This window comes from Lethenteron reissneri, chromosome 31 (assembly GCF_015708825.2).
Source record: "Lethenteron reissneri isolate LAM-NWPU_2019-01 chromosome 31, ASM1570882v1, whole genome shotgun sequence".
In the NCBI taxonomy this organism is placed as follows: domain Eukaryota; kingdom Metazoa; phylum Chordata; class Hyperoartia; order Petromyzontiformes; family Petromyzontidae; genus Lethenteron; species Lethenteron reissneri.
In genome coordinates, this window is record NC_083809.1 from 6,123,000 (window position 1) to 6,143,661 (window position 20,662).

Below are 20,662 nucleotides of genomic sequence, written 5' to 3' on the forward strand. Positions count from 1 at the left end.
TATGTGTGTTGAATTTCTTTTGCACCACCGTACCGAGCCAACAAAAAGCAGTTATAAAGAAATGAGTTTTCAATCTGGATGATTTAAAAGTGCCATTGGCTTTCTAATATCGGGAGGAAGAGCGTTCCAGATGGCCGCAGAAGCGCATCCTTGCTCGATGGCTAGCCTAAAGCCGCTGCTGCGAGGATGCCCGGAGTTCGCGTGATGCTTCTTGACGAGATGAGCATGGCAGTGGTTCATCTGTGGCAAGCTCTGTGCGTGTGGCGAGTGCGACCATGAGCCCTGTAAACTTATAAGAACATATGGGGTCAAACATTCAAGTCTAAGAATGAACAATTTAAACAAAATTGGAACTTCCACGTTCTTCCACACCCATCCATGGACAAGGACGGCAAAATAAAGACCTTAAAACAAAGCTGAGCACCACAGCAATTTTCTCTTAAATAATATATTCTTTTAAATATTTTTATTCAAGTTTTCATGAGCGTGAGAATGCAACTCCCGACGCCTCGGCAGGGAGGAGTGGCTGAAGGAAGAGAGGCATTATTGCTGCGGCATTACATAAACCCGCTTAAACCCAAATAATAACAGCCACTTGCGATTGGCCAGCGCGCGCACACGCACACACACACAGGCGCATATTTGCATGCAAGCAAATCAGGCCCCAGAAATGTGTTGTTCCTGCGCGTGCTCGCGCGTACGTGCGTGTTTAAGCCTCTAAATCTGAACTGGGGGAACCCTAATGATCTTCATTTCACGAGATCCACGACACTTTCGAAACGGCCTGCAAATGACATTCACCTGTCACCGCGGGCGTTATTAGCCGCACTAATCGGGTCCTGGAGGGGCTAGGATAGGATACTTTCAAGAAGGCAATGCAGTTCATAATTTTAGCGCGCTCGGTCCAATTCTCCCACCGCAATGGGCTTCTCTTTATCTTTGGTCGACACTTTTTTTTTTTGCCCAATCAGATTGCTTCTATTGGTTGGTTGTGTCAACGTATCGAACCACCAAAGGTAATTAGAAAGTCCTATCCAGGCGCTCGGTAAGGGAAAAACCTTCCCCACACCCTGCTTTAAATAAAAAAAACAACAAAGGAACTAAACGCACGTTACAGCAGTTCGATTTTTGGCATTTTGGCAACTTTTGGCAAATGTCACTTTCAATGCGGTGGGCGGTGGTGGGGTGGGATTTGTGAGGGGGCAAAGACATCCCTGGGTGATGCACAGAGGTTTTATTCAAGGCACGACTTCTATTGCACGGAATGTCTCGGTGCGGACGCCGCTCCGTCTCCAGCCGAGCCACCCTTCTCGTCGGGATCGACCCACTCTTCCACGTCGGCACCGCCTGGCCGCGCGTCGCGAAGCAGAACTGGCTCGCTCGATCCCGAGCCCGCGGCGTCGTTGTCATCCCTGGACGGGCCGTCGTGCGAGAGGCCCCCGGCTCGGACGTCGGGAGGCGGCTTCAATCGCGGGACAGGTTCCGACGACGCCGGGATCCTCTTGGAGGACTCCACTTCCGGTTCCGCGAGAGCACCGCGGCCGTTGCTCTCCTGCGTGGCGCACCAAGTCAACTTTCTCTTCGGTGCCTTCTTTTTGTTGGCAGATGACGCGGTGCCGCCAACTTCAGCTGGGTGGACTTCCGATCCCATGCCTGGCCTCGCCGAAAGCGAGTGGTGCTGCTGAAGAGCATTGTAAGGTCCGCCATCGGCCGCCGCTTGAACCCCACGGATGTTTTGGATCTTTGTGACCTGCGTCTTTGGGTCTCGGTGAAGACGATACTGCGGTGGGCACTGCTGATGCATCTGGTCACTTGCCACGTATGGTGCGGGCAGCATCTGTAGGCAACTAAAGGAAGCCTGGCTATTATTTGACGCTTCCGTGGCCCAACTAATGACTTCGTTTTTACCACCACCATCGCCGGCGTCACTCCTGGCGAGGTGACAGCGTTGCATTTCATCGCCTCTCTCCGATCGCGTCTCGTTTCGAACTTCCCTCACTTCTCCGTTTCTTCTGCTCTTGTCCGAGCGCGTCGTGACGTCCGCCGCGTCGGCCACGCCGCTCTGTGCTCCGCGGCCGCCCTGCCGTTCGTCGTGAATCATCGGAGGCGCCGTGCGGTAGCTGGGAGCCGTCGTGTCGCTCGTCGCATTTGGCAGCGAGCGCGACTGATCACGGGACGGCCCACACCGCAGCGCGTTGTGCATCATCGACTGGACCGTGCGATACGGTTTCAGGGCTCCGAAGGAACACGGACGCAAGTCGGGGGCCGGCAGAGAGGACGCGTCGGCAAAATCGCGGGAGCCCGTCGCAGCGAGAAACAAAGGACCCGCGCTGGCATCAGCCACGTATTGAGTCGACACGGGTCCGCCGAGGTCGCACGCCGGCACAATGCTGGTGCGACGGGCAAAGTTGGGGTTGGCGTCTCGCGCGTGCGCAGAGGCGGAGACGAAGGAAGGCGCGAGCGCGCCGGGGTGAAGTTTGACGTCGGGGTTCGGCACGTTGTGAACAAAGGCCCGATTCGGCTCGGGGTGGGATCCGCGGAACGACACCGGATAATTGTCGGTGGGGGCGGTCGGAGTGGGCGGGTGGAGGGCGAGGGTGCAGGGCAACGGTTGCTGACCGAGGGTCACGTTCGGCGCGACGCCCAGCCGCGGCGCCACGTAACGGGCGAGCGCGAACGGCGGCGGTACCCCGGGCCCGCTTACACCAACGAGATTCACGAGACCCCCGCCGCTCATGAAAAAGCTCACACCGCCCTGACCGCCGGCCGTCGGGAAGTATGGCGCCGGTTGCGTCAACAGCGGCGTCGCGCGGCAAGCGGCGGCGGCAGCGGCGTCGTCGATGACGAAGATGTCGTGGGTCGTCGAGTCCTGGCCCCCGCGGACGCAAAGCGGCGCGCGCTGGGTCTGATGGCAGCCTCCGGCGGTCGTACCGATCGCCGAAGAGGCCGCGGCGCCGGCGGCGCCGGCGGTGCAGGGCTGCTGCTTCGAGCACGAAGCGGCGGGGTGGTTGTCGCAGCCCGCGGGAGAATTGCTCGGCGCGTCGCCGCACTTCTTGACTTGATTCTGAGGGATCTGCGAGAAGGTCGTCAGCCCGGCGTAAGTAACGCGACGTTGTTGGGGAGATAGCGAAGCTTAATTGTCGCCGACGCACAGCAGCAAACCAACACGTCGAAGCTACGCCGTCACATTCCTTGCTGTTGCTTACGTTTACGAGTACGTACGGGGAGCGGGAGCGCAGTGGTTGGCACGCTGCGCCATGAACCCGGCGACCCGTGTTCGATTCCCGCTCGCAATTCATAACACCACCAGTGACGATTATCTGAACCGGTCGACTCAGCCTCAAATAAATACCTGATGCAGTGTGTAAAACATCGGCACGAGAGAAGACAAAGGTGGCTGTGCGTGGTACTGGCCACCCACCCCCACACGCGCTGTACCGGCCTTCATAGGTGATCTTTTACAGCACTTGCCCCAAAAGTTTATTGAGGCTATACGGTGGATGTTTAGTCCTTTTTGCTCTGTATGTATATTTAGCCAGTGGTCAAAATGTAAATGTAGCGTTAGCGGCAATAAAACCCTGCAATAGCCTATGCTCATGGACGTTGCCCCTCCATGGAACACCGCGGAATAAGAATTGGAATCATTGTGGAATGTGCCGGACAGGACGAGTTTGGTGCTATGAGAATAATTTTTACCGGCACATACCAGCACACGCATTTAGCACCGTACGTAGGCAATCATGCTAATCGGCGGTGCGGGCGGAAGGACAACAAACTAAACACAAAAAGCAGTTCTGAAGAAATGGAGTTTTCAATCTAGATTTAAAAGTGCATAGCTCCATTGGCTTTGTTAAGATCGGAAGGAAGAGCGTTCCAGACGGTGCGAGGCACGCGATGAAAGGAATAAAAAAAGGGTCGTATTGTCGGCTTACCTTCCAGTTGCGAATACGCTTCATCCTGTTTGGCGATTTCTCCATGATGTCTAGGAATTGTTGAGTAAGCTCTGTAGGCGGGAGACACAACTCCACTTGTGACATAGAATTGTTCCCTGAAAAAAAAAGCCTACAAAGATTTTTTTGGGCTTAAATCTAGAAGTTCTAAGCATCTAATAATGATAATAATCGACCGTGGGTAGTCTGTCATCCGGCAGTGAATTGATAAGCGCTGCAAACAACTATTATTAATACTTTTTTGCGGTGCGTACAGCGGTGGTGTGGTGGGTTGATGCCACCGCGCTATGAAACTAGCCACCCGAGTTCGATTCCCAGCCACGGCCAACACCAGCGGGGGGAGAAGGGAGGGGGGCATTCCACATGAATCGACAGTCTAGATTTTATTTTGACTGCTTGTGTTGTGGTTATTGCAAACATGATGCCTTGTATAAAGGTGTCAGTTTTGTACCAGTTTAAAGGGTAAAAACCTACTACTATATTTTGCCACTGGTAAAGGAGGTCTCAGTGTAAATGCTTACCCCGAGCTCTCAATACTCTGATATTGCGCTGTCTTTGAGTTGTACGCCTTTTGGCGTCATCTGGTCCAACACCAATGGAGACTAGGCTCTAAGGAAAGCTGTCTCGGGTGTGGACCAATCAACTTCAAGGACAGTGCATATCATTACCATTATCAGAGTTGTTTCTTTTTGTTTGCATTTTGACTGCTTGTGTTGTGGTTATTGCAAACATGCTGCCTTGTATAAAGGTGTCAGTTTTGTAACCAGTTTAAAGGGTAAAAACCTACTACTAGTCTAGATTTTCTTGAACAAAAATAACCCGTGAGCGCTATCCACATGCAGGCCTCAGTGCTACGCACACCTTGCCCCCACCACGTAAGGGGGGGGGGGTGTGGCAGCTGTCAATTGGCTACACCGCAAGCCAGAGGTCGCAAACGGGTTTTGATTCCTTACCCGTACCCGGCCGCACCAGGGTCGCAAACGGCTACCCGTACCCGTACCCGGTTGGGTACGGGTAGCCGGGTATCGGGTAGGTTACGGGTATCGGGTACCCAGTTGCGACCTCTGCCGCAAGCAGGGCACCGAAACGGGTGAGACAAGACGCCACGCTTCGGATTTGGAGAGGCGTTCAAATGATTAAAACCCCTTGGGCGGGATTTTTACCAACGACTCATCGGCGCTCACCGTCCAGCAGCTGCAGCGTGACGGAGGTGTCCACGTAGGCCCACCAGGGCTGCCCGTCGCTCGACATGGGGATCTCCCAGCTGGACCACTTGCAGGCCAGGTGGATGCAGACGCACGCCACCACCGACGGGGCGTACCGCAGGCACAGCGTCGTCAGGTGCAGGCTTTCGTTTCCCGCCGCCCCCAGTTTGCGCGCGGATTCAGAGCGGCGGGAAGAGAACGGGGGAAAAGTGGAAACGTTATGAGATTTCAAAATGTAACCCCACCGCCAACCCCCCCCCCCCCTTCTTCACTTTTATCCTGCAAATATTCTGCCGCTGAAAATTACCCCGACGGTGGTAGGACAGTGAGCCCAAGTGCTTCAAGTCGAATTTTTTCGATTTAAAGCTTTCGTGACTGCAGGGATTCATCTTATTGGTTTTTTCGGTAAAGTCACGTGACTTTACCGAAAGAACCAAGAAGACGCTTCAAGTCGGTCCGCTATTCGAGGGCGCGTCCTGGCTCCAGACTGTGACACGATCGTGACCCCCATTTCCCCCTCTCGGATGTCTGCGTTGTGTTGCTTGTGCGTACGTGTCAACACGTGACGTGCTGCCCGCGTCAATCGACCAATCCCTGGACACCCTCGAGTCTCACGTGAACTATAGATACACGTTCATATTTTACAAAACAAACCAGAAGCATAAACAATATATTTCCACGTGCATATATACATGGACACAGAGGTGCACCCTGGGTGGAAAGAGGGGGAGGAGGAGGGCGGGTAAATGGAGCACTCCTTTCCCGCCTCTCGCGAAAAAAATGTCATTGTAATATTTCACATACCATTTTTGAGATTTTTTTTTTTCCTCGTCAACAACGAAATAGGTTCCGTCCTTCGTCTAAGCCACAAGTCGAATTGTTGCGTTGTGTCAGCCGCTTTAAACAACTTACCCCTCCTCCAAAATGTCACGTTGCGAAATGAACAACGCAGAGTTTTTAAGTCGTAACGCGGCGTTGCCACCACCACCACCACCACCGGCGCACAGCAGTCGCTCCTCACTCTCGAGGGAGGGGAGGACGACTCAAGAGGCGCGGGGAGGAACCACAGATGGGCGGGAGAGGCAGCAGCCACACGGTGAACCAGCACCAACAATTGCCAGAGTTCTGCAGTCCTCTATATGTGGACATCTGCGAAAAAGAGCTTTGAAGCTTATGCGATTCCTCCGGTATAAATAAATATTCTCATTCCGATATGGAGGTAATATCGGTTAATTCGTGAGTATTTACACGTGGGAGGAAGCCGGGGCACCCGGAGAAAAACCCATGCGTGCGAGGGGGCAACGCTCTATCCCGCACAAAATGGAACCAACGGGAGTCCACATTTGCCGTATCGTCATCTCCTGGTGAGCCAGAGTATGACACCTCGCCGCCCACGCCAAGGGGGTTTTTCACAGTATCTGTGTCCAATCCACCAACCCTTGTCTCCACAGAGCTGGATTACAGGCCGTGCAAAGTCAACACCGCCTGGTGATAATTTAACGGGAGGAAAACAATATTTGCCGCCTCCACATTTTTTTTATTGCATGCACAGCCCTTTTATTCAAGGCCTCATCTCCAATTCTCATCATCTGGACCCTTTCTCCCTGCCCCCCCCCCCCCCCCCCATTAAATTTGTGGAAAATCCTATTATCCGCAGGTCACCCTCGCATTAAAGGACCATGTATGTGCGTTCATCTAAACGAGTTGTTTCCATCTCCTGGTGAAAATATGCTTGGATTGGATTCTAACTAGCATCTCTATTTTTCCACGAATAAGTCATCCCAGATGTGGAGGCAAATTCAACCAACTGCCCATACCGATGCGTGGAGTCGCCCAAAAGTCACCATTCACTGGCAGTGGCCAATCCACTGCTAGATGAAGGCCTCTCCATAGCCGCCACCATTTCCTGCAACCCTGCGATGAAGTATTCCACCACCCGGCAACCCGCGCGCGAGTCGATTTCATCGTTCCGTCTTCTCGGACGCTGCGTTCCACTCCTAGGTTGCCACTGCCTTCATTATTATTTAGTTTCTCCCCGAAGTGGCCTGCAGGAGGAATGCATGCACTCCTAATATTATCTGATCCCCCTGCTCGTCGAAGAGGAATTACCCAGAAGTGTCACAAAATGCAGACCTATTATCCGTCAATAAATGCGTCGACATTGACATTGTGGATATACAGCGCACCGTGGAGGAGAGCAGGTTCACACACCGTTACATTGACCACAATGGGCCCCACAGATAATTAGTGCGTGTGCCTTCCCCGCACAACTCCCCGGTGTTCATTACAATCACGAGTAGCAAAAGTGTGCATTTGTTCCACGACAAAATGCTTCATCGTTTACCCCTTTTCCACCGGCACATCCCAGCTGCTTAACAAACCGATGAGACGCCGTGACCTCGCGCGAAATGTGAATCTGGCTCGGGGGGTGGCCAAGCAGGTGCCAGGGGCGGGGGGATAATGAAGCCTTCGCTACGCGCGACGTCAAGTCGGCGCGCTGTGAGGACGCTGCGAGGGAGCTGCGAATACGCCGCGTCACAGCGGCGGCACAGCGGCGTCACCGTCTACACACGATTTGTGCGTGATGTCAGCGGAACGGCTCGGCTTCTGCAGTGGAAAAGAGGCATCGGACACAAAGAGCCCAAGCCCGCAGTGGAGCAACGTGCAGAGTAAAAAAATATATAATTTACCAGGTAAGGCCCAGTGAGCTATACAACTATTTTTACAGAAGCGACCTGGCCACAAATGACAGCTCAATGAAGTGGCCAATCGTGTGGAAATGTATCGCAGCCAAATACTCTCAACGCGTGATGCTGATGATAAATGCGGAGGGTACAACCGGAGGACCCGGAGAAAAATCCACGCGACCACTGAGAGAACATTCAAACTCCAAATATACAGGCGGTAGGATCAGGATCGAGTCCACGATCTCCCGTATACCAGGGGAGGTAGTTAACATCTCGCCACCATGGCACCCCGTTGAGAAACGCCTCAAAGGGGGACGAAAAAAATGATTTAAAGAGTTTCTTTACGTTGATCTGAATGAATATTAGATTGCAACACTGTTTCTACTGCAGACGCTTTGCACAGATTGCCGAACAAATATCTCGTGAGCTCAGAGGCAAGCGGCAGTGATGTCAGCGAAAGTTCACAGATTTCAGACGGAACCCGGCCAGCCAGAGGTAGAGCCGAAACTCAGCGTGCCAACACGGAAGGGTTGCCGCGATGTTTGCCGACACTCCCGATGTATTGTACCATGTGTGCGAGATCCACCCCGCAATCCGTATCATCAATTTAGTCAAATATCGTCGTTACGTGATTACTGTTTCGATTTAAAGCTTTCGTGACTGCAGGGATTCATCTTTTTGGTTCTTTCGGTAAAGTCACGTAGAAGGGAAATAATAAAATAATAAAAATACAACATTATAAAATAAAATAATAAAATATTTTATTGTTTTATTTTTATTACTTTATTATTTCCCTTCTACGTGACTTAATAAATAATAAAATAAAAATTATTTTATTATGTTTAATTTTTTAAAATTTTTATTTTCCCTTCTACGTGACTTTACCGAAAGAACCAAGAAGATGAAGGTCATTACTGTTGGTCATTTAAGTTTCCAAAATTTTTTTATTTCCTGACAAAATATATATTCTTGGGTCTTTCGGTATAACGCAACAATTAACGTGGGTTTAAATAAATACTGCAGCTATTACCAATTAAATGCTTTGCATTTTTTTTTTGTAACTGACAGCGTCGTGGTTATATGACAACGTAAGTCTTGTAGGCGGTGTAGCGGACAGCATGCCTTCGCAGCATTACAGTGTATAAAAGTTGGAATGATTGGAAGGTTTATGATGGATTTATGCTGCATGAACTGCAGTTAAAGAGGTTATAAATCACCTTTGCTTGTACCCAGAAGTACAGAAAAAGACAAAAAACGCATTCGGGTAGAACTGGGAAACGCAATTTTACAAAGCTATGAGAGTGCCGTCACGACCTTCGTCACACATCGTGAATAATTTAAAATTGCGTCGTTTCGTGCACAGTTACATCGCGGGAACCCTGCAACCTGCAGAGACTGTCGCTGGTTTTTTAACCACCTGTTGGTAGCCATGAAATAGGAAGTGTGCGCCAAATCCTTGCTGGCTGCAAGGCAAGAAAGTCAAACAAAACAGGAATGAAGTATTCGCGAGCTCGAAACAGTGGGACGTACACGAGGAGACGCAAGTACGGGACTTGTGCCCTCGCAAAAGGAACCAAAAGATTTCTGCGCTCTTTCAGCCAAAAACGCAGCAGCAGCAGCCTTCATCTGTAAACCATACGCCTACGTTTCTTCTCGTTCTTGCCAACAGGCTTTCTGCTCGGCATGTAATGGATTCACCATCTCGCCCCTTTCCCCCAGAGATTCGATGAACCATCACAGTTCTGCAATGCGATTTGATGCAAAAAAAACAGGGAGCGTCTTTGCCTCGTATTGTTTGCACTGTTTGGTGCACGATGGCATCAACTGCTCGTCACGGTCCTGCAAAGCATCTCACTCCTGCGCCACGTGCCGAATCCATCCCTCCATCTCCCCGGTGGGTGGCCGTCTCAGCCAGTTCTCTCCTTCGGCTGCGATGCCATCGGCGGTCTGCCCTGCCGAAAACGTGCCGCTTCCTTCCATCCGGCAACGCCAAACCACTGCTGGATAAAGGCCTCCGCGCTCCACGTTGGTCACGGCGGGGTCCTCGGACCATACTTGACCACACTAGGTAGTGCAATTTGGCGACGGAGACTGGTAAGGGCTCCGGTTTGGACGTCGCTAGCCACTGATGTCAGCAATGCCTGGGAATTAAGATTGGCTTCGCCGGTTTGATAGTGCGTTGCGCTAACCACGGCACGCCACCCACTCCACCCAAACGGAAATTATTTGATATCTTTTTTTTATTGGGTAATTGTTATGACGTGCGCGACCCCTGCGCAGCAATACAACACTGGGCTTCGTTGCACAATTTAAGTGTGTCACTTGCCTTGCACAGCCACTTCATTGGGATTGTTTACAAATGAAACGGTGGAAAATTACAGGCTCGGTCTTCAGTCCCGTAATCGCTCGCGCGGAAACCTATCATTAGCTGGGACACCGCCCCCCCCCCCAGTTGATGTGGGGGACACACTTCCCACCGCTGTCACATGCCTCCCGTCATCTCAAGTAAGGCACCTGCCGTGGCCGGCATTATTCTATGGAATATCTCAGATTTTTAGAGCTTTAAAAAATACGCTGGGATAACTAGCGGCGTAATTTTTTTTTTACTAATTAAAACAGGATAACATGCCATTGAATAGTGTGTGTGTGTGTGTTAGTAAGATTCAATGACGGTATTTATGGGTTTTGAAAACTGTCTGCACAATACAGGGGCTGGATATAAGCACACCCCCCGGGCCAGCTGTGTGGCTTATATCAGAAGTACCGTGCTTGTGTCAGGAGTTAGGCTTTACCTTCTCCCCCCCACTAGGGTAATGTAAAAACACGTTGCTTATATTAGACACGTGCTTTTATATACGGTGTGCTTATATACAGGTTCCGCTGTATAAGCAAACGCTACCTGAAGGAAATCGGAACGAATGAGATGGCACGGATTGAACAACACAATACAAACGAGACAAAAACAATTGCATCGAACCGTGACGACGAATTGTGACGGATTCATCCATTCGTGGGGGGTGACGGGAGGGACCTGACGAATTCCGTGCCTAAAAATATTTACTAAGCTATTTTTATTTTACCAAGTAAGGCGCACTCAGCTATACAGCTCTTTTTCAGAAGCGACCTGGCCACAAATGATAGCTAAAAAAGTGGCTTACCATTGGAAATGTATAGCAGCCAAATACTGTAAACGCAAGTTGATTCTCATTGTGGAGGGAAGAGGCGGAGAAAAATGTACGTGACCACGGGGAGAGACATGCAAACACCAAATATACAACTGGCGTCAGTCCGGGTCGAACCCACAACTTCCTGCATACCAGGCGAGGGAGTTAACATCTCGCCACCACGGCGCCCCTTGCTATTTCCATGCCTACAAAAATAACAAGGACCGTAGTTCAATGTCGGTTCTGGAGTAAGTACCTGAACCTTCACTGTGCAATGTACGCTACACATTATCTGGTGATGCTGCTGCTGCTGCGATGGAAGTGGTGCGCACAACCACAGTTAACAAAAAAACTCAAACTCAACACACTCGTCAATAACACTGTTACGTGCTCTTAAAAGTACTGGAATATATAACGGCCGACGTTTCAGGCGACGGCCCTTCTTCATGGCACAATCATTATCCGGCACGAGGATGGAATGCTCACCTCGAACCAGCTGGCTGCACTTTACAACGTGAGTGTGTGGGTGAACCACGGTCACATCGAATCCTAGAGGGGGGAGAGAGGGGAGGAGGAATAATACGATGAAAATATAATAAAAGATCAGAAATGAATTTTAAACACCCAGTAATAGTTGTAAAAAAAATAATAGTAGATGTGTAAAATTTTATTTAAAAAGCCACGTCTTAAATTGTTTTAGATAATCAACTGGTAAGCTGTTGTGGGGGCCTGCGATGCGTTTTCTAATTGCACCGCTGTCCAAAGACGATCCCAGCACACGGGGTGAAACGGGCGTCATGCCAAACGCATCAGAGACCTAATCGGTAAGTTACCGAAATCATGTTGAAAAATATTATTTATTTTACAACAGTTTTTAGTTAGTTTTCTCCTCCCGATTGATCGTGAATTGTGCTGTCGGCATTACGTCACGAGACAAAAAGCATCTCTCACGGAAAAGTGCAACCGTCTTGTTGGGAACGGCCCACGGAAACGGATACCACAGAGCTACCTCTGAGTTCCTTTCAAGTGAACTCTGTGCAGCACAAGAGGGAGAGAGGGAAGGGGGGGGGGGAGTAGCATTTTCTTACACGCCATGCCACTGAGAATAGTGTTCAATATGTGAGTGAAAGTAATATTTTTTTATTCTTAGAGCTAGAATTTATCCAAATTAAGTGCAGAACCAAATGTACTGTGATTGGGTGTTTTTTGTTCATGCAGTCATTGGTGACCGGGCTGAGACCATCGACTCACGACACCAGAGAACCCGGTAAAATCACCTGGACTTGTATACTTTAAAATATCGTCTGATAAAATGTATTACAATCAGCAAAAAATTATTGCTGTGGTTTTCCCACCTGATGATGATTGCTTGTGTTGCGATCGAAACGTCGTGATTTAATTTATTTTATTTATACCTACGTGACTTTACCGAAAGAACCAAAGAGTATAAAATGTATTACATTGGAGTCTGTTCGCGGAGGCTACGTACCTGATGACGCATACATACCCAGTGTTTGCAGAAGCATTGTCTCTAACATTATGAGGTCCTGCGCTTTCTGCAAGTATGCCTGCCGAAAAACACCCACGCCAAAATATACAAACCACGCCAACAACACCATTGCTGAGAGCACTTGTTTGCAAGGTACCAACCATCAAGAATTATTTTAACGTGTGATTTTATCTGGCGTATCATTCACTCGACTTGCATCAAAAAATCGCTCCAGTAAGAATGTGTACACCTGCACACGTTTCACACAAAGGCGCAGGCAGTTACAGAGAAGCGGGAAGAAAGGCAGCCAGAAGCGGCTCTAACATTTTCGTAAGCTCTGCGGTCCTACACCGAGATCTTTGGACAACTCCATTAACCCTTTCCCATTTCCGTTCCGTCATCGCAATGAAACCGGAAGAAAAAATAAAATAACTTTATTTAGTGCCGAGGCTCCCACAAGGCCGTGCAGAGTTTGGCACCAGCTAACGTAGACTGCGGTCGTGTCGCTATGGTTCTCTGCGGCGCTACGCCTCTCTAAATAAAAATAAACGCTGAACCAATTGTGCATTCCGAGATTCAGCGATAAACGGGACCCCCACCTTGCAACTTGCGGACATCTCGGTTACGGGAAAGGGTTAATTAGTGTTTATTCGTACGGCCAACATTGAAAGAGCAAGAACTGATACGAGCAAAGCATCGGCGAGATGTCTGATGAGGGAACTAAGAGAGGGTTAATGGAAGAGGCTACGGGGAAGAGGAAGCAAACGGATCCGTTGGTGGGGCAATGCGAGCCGTTGGAAGGGACTCTCACGTGACAGACGTCGAAGATCGGCAACGACGAAACGCGTCCGTCAGCGGAGGACATCAACCCTCAAAAACGACGATGACGGGTTGGATAACGAGTGGCATTTATATGGCGCTTAGATGACTTGGAAACGCACAACACCTTACGTCCCATTTCATCTGGGGCATTCTAGCCAGTGGGACCCCCCACTGGCAGCTGTCCCCGTGTGGCACAAGGTGTAAGCAGCACCAGCAATTCGTCTACATTAAATGGCTATTATTTCCCAATTAAGCAATTTTGTAGTAAATTTATCGTACATGACAAACTTTTGGAAGTGACGCCGGGGCACGCGTGACCTACTCTCTTCCCGAAGAATGCCACATGGGATCTGCATCGTGCACACCGAGGCAGTTACGGTTAGAGCGCGCGCAGAATTAACCAGAGCCGCTGCTGGGCTTGAACCACCATGGACCCCTTGCAATGCGTGCCAAAAATCACGGCTACCATCAGGCCGTGTCACCGCCCCACAAATGCCTCCAGCGGGACGGATCGCAAAAAATCGACACGGTGACTCGGCCGACTGGAAGGGCATTTAGGGCTCATTGCAGAGGTTCTCGGTTCAAACCCCGGCCGCCTCAGTTAATACTGCGCGCGTATTAACCGTCAAAACACGTGTCGCCTGCATTGGACGTCACGGCGGTCGTTAAAGATCCCGTGAACCGATTTTAAAAAGAGTAGGCCCGTGTGTGTGCCAGCGTCACTGTTCCAAACTCGTCAAATTTGAAAGATTAAACTGCAAACTACGCAACGTCGCCCCCCTCCACTACTGGCAGGATAATGCTCACTCGCAGGCCGGTGCTGCGTCACCTCATGCCACAGAGGGGCAGCTGTCTTCACGGGGGGTCTCCAAGGCTGAAAAGTGAAAAAAAAATATTTCTGCTGGTCATTAGAATAATTAAGATTCGACGCTAATGTGCTTTGAGATGCCGTGGCATTTACAAGCAGTGCCCGATAAGATGCAAATCCTCATTTCTAATGAAAACAAATCTCGGTGCCAGTCGGCTCCAGGCAAGTCTACTTTAGCGTGGCAGCACCTCCCCGGTGGGACGCTCTACGTTGCCGCCCGTCGGCAAGATTCTTTTTTGTTTTTTACACGGAGCCCGATTATGCACGCAGAACGTGCCCGTGGGAACACACGTGATCGCGTGTGCAAAAATACACCGCAACCGATATATTATGCCAATGTTGCTCCAGCCAGGTCCGGAAACCCAAGGTATGTCAGTGAAATGGCAGCTGCCTGCAATCTCCGCCGAAAACGTATCCCGATTTTGTTGACCGTCTGACAGAACGCACGTGATCAATGCTATGTTTGTAAATAATGCTGTGACCAAATAAACCGGAATGCACCTGATCTCCATCAGGCCTCAGAAGGCAAGCAGGCTTGCTGGGGCCTGAATAGTAACTTAGATGGGTGACCACCGTGCATTGCCAGGTTGTTATATTGTGGCTGCTGGGGGCTGTGCTACATTGCGGGCAGCAGAGTGCAGTGCATTAGATGAGTCTGCTCTACAAAGCAGGCCTTTTGATTTCTACAGGCCTTTGGTGGTCAAAGTAGCAAATGAAATCAACCTCGGAAGTTGAGGGCTAGACAGTGCTTGGATGGAAGTCCACCACGCACGCATAGGGTGCAATAGGTATACAAGGAGGGCAACAGAGGGCAGTGTGGGAAAATCCGCCGTTGTACTGCACTTTCTATGCTCCCATGTCCATCGACACAACCCGTCTTCACCGACCGGTCCTGACCATGATGATGAAGGTATTCTTAATCATTGCAACGACCCGAGGGATAGAATGACGCATCTGGGAGACACATCTATGGAGGAGATGGAGCAATGAAATCAGCTCGTGCGTAGGCAGGTGATACATCGTATTGAGCGTTGATAAAAGTCGGATTGCCCAGGGCACGTCATTTAGAAGGGTCGATGGCCGGCGGTCGACAACAATGATGGAGTGGCAGTCAAAGGAGAGAGCACGCCGAGAGGACGTCGACCACGGAGATAGAGCCATGAAAATAGCTAGTGTGAGTACACTAGATTAATCACCGCATTGAAAGACCCTGAGAGATGGAGGCGGTTTGGGGAGGTCTTCATCTAGCGGTGGATTGCACCATTTTTTTTTACCAGTTCAGGCTCCACTGAGTCGTATAAAGTAGCTCTTTTTCCGAAGTGACTTGACCAAAAATGATAGCTTAACGAAATGGCTCATCCCGTGGAAATTTACAGCAGCTAAATACTCTAAACGCACGTCGATTCTAAATGTGGAGGGAAAAACCAGGGGTGTGCCCAGAGAAAAAGCCACATGACCACGGGGAGAGAGAACACGCAAACTGCAAATACACAACAGGCGTCATGGTGGGGATTAAACCCACAACCTACTGTATACCCGGTGAGCCAGTTAACATCTCGCCACCATGGCACCCACAAATGCATGTTTCTAAGGAAAAAACGGAGGACCCGGATAAAAATCCACGTGGACACGGGGAAAGAGAGAGAGAGACACGCAAACTCCAAATATACAACCTACAACCTCCTGCATTACGGGGCGAGGTAATTAACATCTCGCCATCGCTACTGTGTGGGGTGAAGGGCCGTACCACGTGTTTCGGGTTGAGCGGAGCCTCGCGGGGAGCCAGGCAGGCCTGCGCCACACGGATCACATGCTCCAACTTTCGAGGCTGGTCTTCCACTTTGGCGGCGAGGAAGATCGCCGACTGCGCCAGCAGCTGAAATGGGAAGGCAGGCGTAACGCTTCGTTGAGCTTTATAGACGGCGCCGTCGTTCGCACGAGTTGCACGTCGCAAGCGCCGAGGAAGCAACAGGCGATCTGGAAGGCTGCGGCCGGTGTGCTACCAACAATTGCCCCCGCTCTGTAGTCCTCTTTATATTAAGGTGTTTTTTCTGGCCAATTAATGAGTGTTTATACATGTCGGAGGAAAATCGCAGCACCCAGCGAAAACCCATGCATACGAGGGGGCAAAACTCTCACACACAGAGGAGATGATTATTATTAGTTGTACCGCATACTCTCATGGCAAGCAAGGGTACGGCACCTTCATACCCATTAAAACAAAAAACTAAAACTACACGTATATTTTATTTTACTGATATTAGCTGTGCCCAGGAATGGAATTCAGGTTCAGAATGCAATGTGCAAACCATTGCCTCACCAATTTGTGCTTCCACAAGCGTGGTTGATGTAAGAGTCGTTATGTTATCAGTGTTATGTAATTCTCTGTTATAATGTGTCTCTAGAAGACAGTCTCCTAAACCTTTGAGATGCAGTCATATTTAGACAATACATAAAGCAGTTTCTTTAATCATTAAGTAACTTGATACTGGCAAAAGGGGTTCCCCATAGCCACATTCAGACACCTTATGAATTTAAATAGCATATCGAATTTAGGTCGCCAGGTTCACAGTGCAGGAGAATGAACCACTGCATATCCGCTTTTCTCCATATTTTTTTTGTCACTGTTATATCACACTGCTATTAAAAAAATGATGTATGCTTCGAGTTTCCTGGCTGGCTGCTGGCTGGGCTACTCTCCACCACCCCCAACTGTAACTCTGTTGCTAGTGGCTGCTGCGGGGCTGTTGCCACCGAAGCTAGCCGGGTAACTGGCTAAACGAGATTATCCGCGTAACAAATAACCATTCAACCGAGTTGAAACGTCGGAAGTAGTAGTTCGAAAGACGTAAAATTATTATAGTAATAATAAAGACACCAAAACGGTGGGTTTAACGGTTAATTTAAAATCCCTCCAACGTTGCAATACATGCTCCGAATTCTTTCAACGGATTTTTGTATGGGAAATCCTCCAGAAACATACACGTTTTACTTACGTGTTTGTGAACGTCTTTGAACGAATGGAACATGAAAAATCTGTGCATGTACACAATGGCCGTGTTGATCACCAGCTGGGGCCTGTTCAGTTCGTCAAGGGTGAAACAAGTCAACAACACCACCACGAGTCCTGACAACACCGAGTGTGCAATGTACACGAAAACACAATCATAAATGGCATTGACACAAACATACCAAAAAATTGTCAATAAAAAAACGTGGCCTTAAAATAATATTGTTTTTTATATGATTGGTAACGTTTTTGGTAATGAAAGCTTATTGTTTACAAGGGGCTGGAGTCTGCACTTAACACCAATAACGTCACCCATTAAAAACGTAGGATTATTATGCTTTTATTGCCACTGTTATAGGGGGGCACAACTGCCAACATAACACAAGCAGTAGCATCATCGCCAGATAATTTGATTTAAAACATTAATTTGGTCAAACGCCTTAATGCAGGGCCCACCTAACCTAAAAAGTGTTGAGACTCATTGAGGCTTTCCTTAATATAGCCGTTATTATATAAAGTACGATAATAACATTATTGTAACTGGACAAACATCCGAATGCAGGAATCTCATGAAAAAAGTTTCTTTGAGGCTCACCAACGCTTTCCTGAAATTAATTTACACGCGGTATAAACAATGCCATGGGCAACCGAGGGCAATGCAATTCAATCCGTTGTACTGTGCTTCTATACCCCCCCCCACCTTCACTTAAGACGGAGAAGTAGGCTAAATAAACCCCAAGGATAAGGCTGCTTATAAACGGCGAGGACTGAAATTGGCCCAACGTGATGTAGCTGTAGGGGGATGCTCTCCTGACATCGAGGCGTCAAACCGATGGGTTTTTTTCTCCTCCCATTACATTAAAGCCCATTATTGTAAATTTTAGACAAAATTTATCTCTCATTAAAATACACACTCAACATTACACAATTAATTGGCCGCGCATCCCAATTAGAAGACCCCTTCTGAAATCGAGACTCAAGACCCAGGCTGAGCCGTTCCCAGAGAGGGCCTTTAAATATTCCACCCATCGACTGGACGGATGCCTCCAAGTGGCTTCCAATGTAAAAATCATAACGCCGCCACCCCCCCCCCCTTTCATTAACGCAGTATTCCTGCCTTACTTACACCCCCACAAAATGACAAAAACACACAGGGCAATATATATTCTGCTTTGTCATGCAGGGGGGGGGGGCGATCCATTTACAGATACACAGCGCCCAGGGACATCCAACGCCCCCCCTCCCCGCCCGCCTTTGTAACTTTCTTCTCGTGGGCGCAGAGAATCCCAGCCCGAGCCGGGGGGGGGCTCACGGGAACGACTGAGCCCCCCCCCCATCTCCCGGGGCGCATTCGTGGACGCGGTCGAGATTGGGTGGAGGCAGCAGATGTGCGAGCCGGGCCCTTTGGGAGGGAAATTTGTTTTTTTAAATCCACCGCTCTTTACGTTGTCGTGCTCTGTGTGTGTGGGGGGGGTGGGGGGCAGGGGTGGGGGGCAGGGTGGGACAGAGCGGGGTGGGGGGCAGGGCGGGGTGGGGGCAGGGCGGGGTGGGGGGCAGGGGTGGGGGGTAGGGTGGGACAGAGCGGGGTGGGGGGCAGGGCGGGGTGGGGGGGCAGGGTGGGGTGGGGGGGGCAGGGCGGGGTGGGGGGGCACAGGGCGGGGTGGGCACAGGGCGGGGCAGGGGGTGGGGCAGGGCGAGGTGGGGTGGGGGGCAGGGTGGGGGGGGGCAGGGTGGGGTGGGGGGCAGGGTGGGGGGGGGGCAGGGCGGGGGGGCACAGGGCGGGGTGGGGTGGCCGGGGGGGGCACAGGGCGGGGTGGGGGGGCATGGGGGGGGGTACCTTTAAATGGATCGGGCCCAGATTTAAATGCAGCGGATTGCCACCCCCCGTCTCTCTCTCCATGCATACAGTTCCGCGTACTGTATCGGCGATCCCTTGCCACGTGAGAGTTGCCAACCACGGCGAGAATATGAGCGCAGTGTCTCCCGAGCGCACGCGAACCGGAGAAGAAGACGAAGACGACGAAACACGAATGCGAGACAGGGAGTGCCGTGTGGACATCACACGGAAACCCACCCAATAGTAATAATGTCCTCGGGGAGGCTTACACAATCATTCCGGGTACAGCCTCGACTGTTACACGAACCGGTATCAAAAAAGATGATCCTCGTCAAAGGAACAGGAGGCCACACATTCCACGTGCGAACGAACGATGCGAGCGAGCACGTGGGATGATCACAGCACACAACCCATGACGATGTAGAGGAGGAGGAAGAAGATGATGATGATGGTGATAACAACACAATTGGATACACGTTGAGGCGCTGGCCCATGTCTTGGACGAGCGTGGCGGCTTGCTGTCGGTACAGCAGCTCGCGTTCTGCGTCAATGCCGGCGAGGCGAGACGGAGTCGCGTCCATCTGCTCGCGCGTGAAGATCCACGGCCTCGCCATGGGCTCCCCGCGCGGGACCGAGCGCGGGATGACTCCGAGCGCGGCTGTCCGCGCCGTGATTGGCTGTAGGGCCACCCTCGGCACCCGGCACCACCCCCCACCACCAGCACCACCCCCACCCTCGGCACCAACCCCCACCCTCGGCACCAACCCCCACCCTCGGCACCAACCCCCCACCACCACCCCCACCCTCGGCACCAACCACCACCACCACCCCCCACCCTCGGCACCAACCCCCACCACCAGCACCACCCCCACCCTCAGGACCAGCACCACCCCCCACCACCAGCACCCACCCCCAGAACCACCCTCGGCACCACCCTCACCACCCCCAGCACCACCACCAGCACCCACCCCCAGCACCCCCACCCTCAACACCAGCACCACCCCCCACCCTCAGAACCACCCTCGGCACCACCCTCACCACCCCCAGCACCACCACCAGCACCCACCCCCAGCACCACCACCAGCACCCACCCCCAGCACCACCCCCACCACCAGCAATACCCCCACCACCAGCCTCACCACCAGCACCACCCCCACCACCACCAGCAGCACCACCCCCAGCACCAGCCTCACCACCAGCACCACCCCCACCACCAGCACCACCACCAGCACCACCAGCCTCACCACCACCCCCACCAGCCTCACCACCACCCCCACCAGCCTCACCACCACCCCCACCACCACCAGCCTCACCACCACCCTCACCACCAGCACCACCCCCACCAGCACCACCCTCCCCACAACCAGCACCACCCTCCCCACAACCAGCACCACCCTCTCCACCACCAGCCCCCCCCCCCCCCACACACCGTCAGCGGCGATGTGACACTTCCAGCGCCGCCGCCGCCTTGGGTTGAGATGGGGGGGGGGGTCAATCAGTGCGTGAGCGAGTGGTGGATTTCCCCCTGGATCGAATCACAGTGAGTGAGTGTGGATGCTCTGGATCGGATGACAGTGAGTGTGGATTTCCTGGATATAATCACAGTGAGCGAGTGGTGGATTTTTCATCT

The 20,662-nt window shown here is 51.3% G+C and overlaps 2 protein-coding genes across 2 annotated transcripts in view; one reads left to right on the top strand and one right to left on the bottom strand.

Annotated features, from left to right (window-relative positions):
- LOC133349720 (arf-GAP with GTPase, ANK repeat and PH domain-containing protein 1-like) overlaps window positions 1-20,662 on the top strand; it is a 227,146-nt gene that overhangs the window by 94,816 nt on the left and 111,668 nt on the right. The window lies entirely within an intron of this gene.
- Window positions 443-19,639, bottom strand: LOC133349714 (uncharacterized). Its single transcript, XM_061563396.1, has 9 exons — window positions 19,507-19,639; window positions 17,182-17,263; window positions 15,933-16,061; window positions 12,514-12,574; window positions 11,493-11,555; window positions 9,260-9,305; window positions 5,135-5,298; window positions 3,933-4,003; window positions 443-3,073 (listed from the first exon to the last, which is right to left on the bottom strand). Exons 1-9 carry the CDS (start codon window positions 19,611-19,613, stop codon window positions 1,253-1,255), a joined length of 2,544 nt encoding a protein of 847 aa, XP_061419380.1. The 5' UTR covers window positions 19,614-19,639; the 3' UTR covers window positions 443-1,252.